The sequence below is a fragment of the Chrysochloris asiatica genome, unplaced genomic scaffold, assembly GCF_000296735.1.
Source record: "Chrysochloris asiatica unplaced genomic scaffold, ChrAsi1.0 scaffold00271, whole genome shotgun sequence".
In the NCBI taxonomy this organism is placed as follows: Eukaryota; Metazoa; Chordata; class Mammalia; order Afrosoricida; family Chrysochloridae; genus Chrysochloris; species Chrysochloris asiatica.
In genome coordinates, this window is record NW_006408789.1 from 1,132,136 (window position 1) to 1,140,275 (window position 8,140).

The window sequence follows — 8,140 nt, forward strand, 5'->3', positions numbered from 1 at the left end:
AGGTTGTGCATACATCATTATTTACCTCTGTCCCACTTAGCCCATGCAAACCTGCCTAATTGTTTTCCTGTCCGCTTTGTTCTTCAATTCCACTTCCCCTTCTTGTGTATTGCCCCCCTCCCTAGCACTCAAACTATCCTGTGTCTATTCCCTGCCCTGTGCTCCACCTTCCCCTCCCTGCCCTCAGAGCCCCCCCCCCCCCCCCCCCCCCCCCCCCCCCCCCAAATCCCAGTAACCAGCAAAGAATGGATTAGTATGGATTCTTTTTCTTAGTCTTTTACAGTAGTGGTCCTATGCAGTATTTCTCCTTTTGTGGCTGACTAATTTCACTCAACATAATGTACTCAAGTTTCATCCATGTTTTGCAGTGGCTTGCATCTTTCTTGCTGTTCTTCAAGTAGCATAATATTCCATTGTCTGTATGTACCAACTTCAGTTGATGAGCACTTTGGCTGTCTCCATCTTTTTGCTATTATAAATAGTGCTGCTATGAACATTGGTGTGCATATATCTACTCGTGTTGTGGCTCGTATTTCTTGTGGGTAAATACCAAGTAGAGGGACTTGCTGGCTCATATGGTATTTCTATTTCCAACCTTCTGAGGAAGCACCATACTGCTTTTCAGAGAGATTGGACCATTTTGCAATCCCACCAGCAATGCAGGAGTGTCTCAGTCTCTCCACATCCCCGCCAGCATTTATTGTCCTCTACTTTTTTGAACTTTGCTATTATTACTGGTGTGAGATGATATCTCATTGTTGTTTTGATTTGCATCTCTCTTAATGGCTAGTGATCGTGACCATTTCTTCATATGTTTGTTGGCTGCCCAGATTTCCTCCTTGGTGAAGTGTCTGTTAATGTCCTGTGCCATTTTTTAATTGGGTTATTTGTCTTTTTCTTGTAGAGGTGTTGTAGTTTCCTATCTATTTTAGAAATAAGTCCTTGTCTGATGTGTCATTGCAAAAGATTTTTTCCCATTCTGTGGGTTCCCTTTTTACTCTTCTGGTGAAGTCTTTTGATGCACATAAATTTTTAATTTTCAGTGTGTCCCACTCAAACATCGGATGTTTGACCGATTGGAGTCCCTTCTAAGTTGGCTCCTTGGCCCGCTGTCTAGTCTGTCATTTTCCGTTTTTGAGTACCTTCTTTCTGTCACAATAAAGTGTTCCTTGTGTTTCCCTACCCCAAACTCTAGTCCCTTTTTGGAACTTGTGGAAAAGACCAGCTAGTTTTTCTCCTTCCGATTTGTTTAGATACTTGTTTGTATTCTTTTTAGTTGATTCCTCTAACTCTGCATGGTGAAAGTAGCATCTAAAACATGATGAATTCTAGCTGAAAGGCATGGGTGTGGTAATTCCACTGCAGTGCAATAGAAAGTACACCATCTAGCTGTCCCACCATAAGCAATGCCACGGCTGCTTAGATGCATCTAAGTTTTTCCGAGTTGCTTGTTAATTCTCCTTTTACATGAGATAGAGAGTGAAAACCTTTGATCCTTGAACCCTTAAAGGTCATTTGAAAGAAGCAGTTATTGTCTAATCTATTAAGATTTAAGGAGTCCTGTTCTGGTGCTGTGGGCTAATGTGTCAGACTGCAAAGTCGTTTCAACTGCAAGGTCCATGGTTCAAGCTCACCAGCTGCTCCTTGGAAACCCTATTTGGGGTCCCTATGGATCAGAACCGACTCGATAGCACTTAACAACAACAACAACATTAAGATCTGCAAATACCATTAAGACCCTTACCTAACCTGAAATTTTTGGGGTCAAGGGTGGGTGGCCTCGCTGACATTCAAGGAAGTATTGATTGCATAAATATTTAAATTTCTTAAATTGTAATCCTTTTTTTCCCCCCTTTTCTCTCCTTTCTTTGTTGTTAATAGTTGGACAGAGGGAGTCTGAAGATGTGAATGACAAAGATTCAAATAAAGAGATGGCTGCTAACTCGGCAGTTGTGCAGGACACCACAAAGGATGGGCAGGAGGAAAGACCGGAAATAATAGAGCAAATTCCTTCCTCTGAAACCAATTTCGAAGAGTTAATGCAACCTGCTGAGTCCCAGTCGAATGATGTTGGATTTAAGAAAGTATTTAAGTTTGTTGGCTTTAAATTCACTGTGAAAAAGGATAAGTCCGAGAAGGCTGATGCTGTCAACCTCCTCACTGTTAAAAAAGATGAAGTCGAAGGAGCAGGAGGCACCAGTGGGGCTGGTGACCACCAGGAATCCAGTGCGGAGGCTAAAGAAGCTGCTCCCAAGGAAAGCGAACTGAAGCAATCTACAGAGAAACCCGAAGAAACCGTCCACAGTGAGCCAGGCAACAATGAAGTCACCCTTAAAACCAAGTCTGACCAAGCAGCAGAAGAAAGCAAAGAAGGAGACGAAGAACCTAGCAAATCTCCAGAATCTCCAGGCAGTCCAACCACCAATGAGACGGCATCACCCTTCAAAAAATTCTTCACCCAAGGTTGGGCGGGCTGGAGAAAAAAGACCAGCTTTAGGAAGCCAAAGGAGGAAGAACTGGAAGCGACAGAGAAGAAAAAGGAAAAAGAGCCAGAAAAAGTAGACATGGAAGAAAATGGAAAGACAGAGGATTCCTCTGAGAAACCAAATGCTTCTCAGCAGCCCCCAACACAGGAGGAGGGGGAAAGAGTTAAGGAAGCCAGGTTATCAGCAGAGTATGAAAAAATAGAGCTCCCCTGTGAAGATCCCATTACTGACATGCAGGGACCTTCGGAAGAAAAGCCCGCTCCTTTAGCAACAGAAGTATTTGATGACAAAGTAGAGATTGTTGCAGACGTCCACGTGACGACTGAGGAGAAGACACCAGAGGAGCAAAAAGCTGAGGTTGAAGTAGCAGTCGAGTCCGTGCCACCTGAGAAACCGGTCGACGCCAGTGCTGAACTTCAGGAAGTCGAGCCTACAGAGGAACCAGTAAAGACTAAAGAAGTGTGTGTCCCCGGAGAGGACGAGACCCAACTAACTGAACTAAGTCCTGAAGATAAAGCGCCCTCAAAACTCCCAGAAGGCATTGTGAGTGAAGTGGAAATGCTCTCAGCACAAGAGAGAACTAAAGTGCAAGGAAGCCCCTTAAAGAAACTTTTTACTAGTACTGGCTTAAAAAAGCTCTCTGGAAAGAAACAGAAAGGAAAAAGAGGAGGTGCAGAGGGAGAGTCAGGGGATCACAGCCAAGTTCCCGCAGAGTCTCCAGATAGTGCAGATGAACAAAAGGGCGAGAGCTCTGCCTCCTCCCCTGAAGAACCTGAGGAGATTACCTGTCTGGAAAAGGGGATAGCAGATGCACAGGCCGATGGGGAAGCTGAGGAAGGTACTACTTCTGATGGAGAGAAAAAAAGAGAAGGCGTCACTCCCTGGGCATCTTTCAAAAAAATGGTGACACCCAAGAAGCGTGTTAGGAGGCCTTCAGAAAGCGATAAAGAAGATGAACCGGACAAGGTAAAGAGTGCGACCTTGTCTTCCACTGAGAGCGCAGCCTCTGAAATGCAGGAGGAAATGAAAGGAAGCGGAGAGGAGCAGAAGCCGGAAGAACCAAAGCGCAAGGTGGACACGTCAGTGTCTTGGGAAGCATTAATTTGTGTAGGATCATCCAAGAAGAGAGCAAGAAAAGGATCCTCTTCCGATGATGAAGGGGCCCCCAAAACAGTGGGAGGAGACAGCCACAAAACGGATGAAGCAGGAAAAGAGAAAGAAGCAGGGACAGACAGTCTCCCTGCTAGTTCCCAAGAGGCTGACCAAGGCCAAGGAAGCTCCTCACCAGAACAAGCTGGAAGCCCTTCTGAAGGCGAGGGAGTTTCCACCTGGGAGTCATTTAAAAGATTAGTTACTCCCAGAAAAAAATCAAAGTCAAAACTGGAAGACAAAAATGAAGAGTCTGTCACTGGGTCTGGTGTAGAAACTTCCGCTTCAGAGCTGGAGCCCGGGAAAGAAGAGTCTTGGGTTTCAATTAAGAAATTTATTCCCGGACGAAGGAAGAAAAGGTCAGATGGGAAACAAGAACAGGCCACCATTGAAGACACGGGCCCAACAGAAGTCAACGAAGACGACTCTGACGTCCCAGCTGTAGTACCTCTGTCTGAGTACGATGCCGTAGAACAGGAGAAAATTGAGGCCCAGCAAGCCCAAAGGAGTGACGAGGAAGTTGAGCAGAAGGAGGTTGTGTGTGTGTCAGAGGAGCACAGCAAGAGTCTGGTTCATACGGTGACAGTGACAGTGGTAGATGGGGCCCGGGCAGTCACCAGTGTTGAAGAGAGGTCTCCCTCTTGGATATCTGCATCAGTGACAGAACCTCTGGAACCAGCAGAGAACGAAGCCAAGCCATCAACTGAGATGGTCCTTGAACGAGAGGTTCCTGCAGAAGAAGTTCCCAGCACTACCACAACTTTGCCAGAGAGCAAAGATGCCGGTGATGAAACAGTTGCTAGGGAGGAGCCATTAACCACCGACGCTGGGACCACCGCAGAGGCGACGGAGGCGTTTAGTGCTGAAGAAGTAACAGGAGCCTCTGGCGCAGAAGAGACCACAGAAATGGTGTCCGCAGTTTCCCAGCTCACCGACTCACCAGACACCACCGAGGAAGTCACACCAGTTCAGGAGGTTGAAGGTGAGGTGCCGGACCTTGAAGGCCTAGGGAGACGAACCCAAGAGGTCCTGCAGGCAGTGGCAGAAAAAGTGAAGGAAGAGTCACAGCTGCCTGACTCCAGTGGGCCAGAAGACACAACTCAGGGCCCCCCGAAGGTAGAATCTACAATACCAGAGAAGGTGGGAGGAGAAGAGGAGGACTTGACAGGACTTGATGAGAAGACAGAGGCGGCTGCTGTGTTGAAAGTACACGGACAAGAAACTAAGACTGAGAATTTCATCCAAGGGAAGGTGATCGCTGAGACCATCCCAGAAAGCTTTGAGAAAGTACCTCAAGTCCCAGAGACTGCACGATGCAGTGATCTTGTAAATACCTCTTCAGTGGAAACTTCAGCTGCAGTCAAATCACAGATGATGATGGGGCAGGCTGTTAGCCCTGACTCCGTTGAAACCCTCACTGACAGTGAGACCAACGGAAGCACAGCAGTAGCAGATGTCCCGAATGCAGCACAGCGAGACAAGATCAAGGAAATCCATGAAGATGCTGAGGTTGTGTCTCATATACAGTCAGAGCTCGAAGAAGCAGAAGCTATCCCCGCACAAAAAGAGATGCCTTCCAGTTTTCAATCTCAGGAAGAAAGTCGAGAACAATCAAAAACAGAAGAAGCTCTAGAACATACAGATAAAGAGCTATCCGTGGAAACTCAACCCATCCTTTCGAAGACTGAAGTGATTCCAAAGGCTGACCAATTTGCCCACGAGAAAACCAAAGCCGCACCCTTTGCCGAAGGACCTGAGGTGTCTGCAGACACAGAAGTAACCATCAGTCAGAAAAAAATAACAGAAATTGTCCACGAAGGTGAAGTTACTGAAACGGCTGAATTTCAAGAGACTTTTGCTCATTCTGATAGTTTTGGACACCAGAGTCACACTGAGTCTGTCTTGGCCCCAGTTCAAATCGAAAGCGAGAAGATTGAAGCACAGCCAACCCAAGTCAGTGAAGAGAAACTTGAGCAAAAAACAGTTGCAACCATGTTGGAAGAACTCAGTAAGCGGCCAGTTCAGACAGTTTCTGTGACTGTTGTAGATGGAGCCAATGAAGTGACCGGTTTTGAAGAGCGCTCCCCTTCCCTAGGTCAAGAGGAGGCAGTAGTATCCACAGAAATTAAGGTTCAAAGCTCTGATGCATCGTTAACGCTGACTGCCGCAGCCACAGAGGAAAAGGTTGTAGTAGGAGAAACTATCAAGATGTTAGAAACAGAAGCTGAAACGTTGGAGTCTGCAGAGGGACACTTAGCACCTGAAGAAAACCCCTCGGACAAAGACATTACTGCTCCGACAGGAGAAGGGGCCGTGGGGACGGGGTCTCCAGCAGAATCAGGACCAGTAATAATACCTGCATCTGCTGAGAAAAGAGTGTGTTCTGACTTGGAAGGAGATACAGCCACATCAGCAAAGGGGAAAGTGGATGAAGACAGCCAACAGGTTGTTGGTCAGGAAGTCAGCGTGAGCCTAACACAAGAGGATGATTCAAAGGTTGAGAATGAGATTCGGGGACTTGAGAGTGAGAGCAGTAAACTGGTACAAACTATCATTGAAACGGCTGTTGGCCAGTTGGCAAGGACAGAAGGAGCATCTGACTCAGAGGCACAGACTCAAGCTACCAACCAGGAAGCTAGACAGGAGACAGAGAAAGAAGAAAGTGAACATCAGGCCTCTGCACAGGCTGAAATACAAACTACTGCAACCAAAGAAGGCTGCGACAGAGCCCCTCATCCTGATATTCCCACAGATGGGAGTGAAGTGTCAGAAAAGGTCAGGACCATTGAGGTAGAAGGTGCTAGCATAAATGACCAGCAGCAGCTTGAAGTGGTCCTCCCATCAGAGGAAAAGAACGATGATGCATCAGAGTCTTCATCAGAAGAGAATGCAAATGCTGAGTTAGGAGAAACCGCGAGATCACTGTTGGAATCCAAAGGGACTGAGGAAGGAGACACCATTGATGACCAGGAGAAGCAAAGCTCCACCCTGGAAGAGACTGATGCCACCGGAGACATAAGCAAAGAGTCCCCAGATACAAACGGACCAAAACTGAAAAAGAAGGACGACGTCCAAGAAGGAGAATTTCCAGAAGGAAAAGTGCAGAGCGGGTCAGAAAAAGATGCCAGAACACCCCCCCAAGAGGAGATACACAAGCTAGAGAAAGAACCTGAAAAATCAGAGCTTACCAAATCCTCAAACATGGCGTAAGTAAACATTCTTCTCTGTTGAGGTTTTTTGGTTTTCTTTTACGCCATTTGGTGGCAAGTTTGTTAATAAACATCCTTTTCTGTTGAGATGGGTTTTCTTCTTTTTATGCCATTTGGTGACAAACTTGTAAATAAAGGAAGCCAGAGTTCAAATATTTGTCATTTTATGTAGGCCCTTTGGCCAGAAAAATAACTATCAACTAGATTAGCGCTTCAATGATAGTTTCATTTTTTTTCTTACTGAAATACAAGGGAGCTTCCAAAACGATTGTGGAAAAAAATCCCATTAGGTTTTAATTCCATTTTCCCACAAACTTTTGGGGACCACCTCCCTGCCCCCCCGTGCTGTTTGTTTTTGGTGTTATGAAAATAATGGCTTCCTTTATCTGCAATGGGACAGCTTTAGAAGAAAATTCACGGTGGGAAGAGAGTGTGTACCAGTGGCTGAAAGACATACAAATCTCATGTCATGCCTGCCCCGCACCATACCATCTAGTTTGTTAATTTTTTTTTTTTTTAATATAACTTGAAGCCAAACATGGGTTTATCTCATACCGCTGAAAATTGAGTTGAGAGTTCTCCAGAAAGTGATGGGTTTTCTCCTTCACTTGTTACAATCTTCATTATTATATTTCCCAGAGCCTGATGGTTGGATGTCGGGAAACCCCAGGTCCTAGTTTTGTGGGAGCATAGCATGAGTCCACGCCATCTTGGTGTCTCATTGAGCTAAACTGCACGCTACTGCTAGCATTTGCAGCTGTTCACAGCCCATACCCCCAACTGTTTGGCCCATTTGTGAATGAAGGAGAAAGAGATTCCATTGACTTTGATTCTTTCTTCCTCCTACAGATAAACTCAAGGCATAGTGTCAAGACCAGAATGTGAAGACAAGAAGTAGACGACAATGAATGTCTCTGCTGCTGCTGAAACTCAAGACCAACATTTCAGAACTCTGAAAACCCACGAACAGGCCCGGCGACTGATGTCACTCCTAGAGACCCCCTGACAATCCCGAGGCTTCACCGGGAGCGTTCGCTGTTTCACACTTCCCTTCTCCAGATTGTGACTTTCCTTGCCACCATATAATGTGTCTGATTTAAAGTCCTCAATTCTTAATCTAGAACTGGAGTTGGCAATACCTAGATCTGCTTCTCAAACTGGAGTAACATTCTTTGTGTATTTATACGTATGTCCTGAGTAACCCTTCTGTATCTCGTGTATATTTTTTTCCTTAATGTTGAAGGAACTGTGCACTATAGTAAATGTCTTTTGTATCACAATACCCTACGGGCACAT

The 8,140-nt window shown here is 45.8% G+C and overlaps 1 protein-coding gene across 1 annotated transcript in view; it reads left to right on the forward strand.

The window, feature by feature from the left end:
- The window catches only part of AKAP12 (A kinase (PRKA) anchor protein 12), a 113,814-nt gene extending 106,969 nt beyond the window's left edge, over nucleotides 1-6,845 (forward strand). Inside the window, 1 exon segment of the mRNA XM_006874356.1 lies at nucleotides 1,882-6,845. Within this exon segment, the coding sequence (XP_006874418.1) occupies nucleotides 1,882-6,845 (4,964 nt within the window).
- Nucleotides 6,846-8,140: the final 1,295 nt, after the last annotated feature.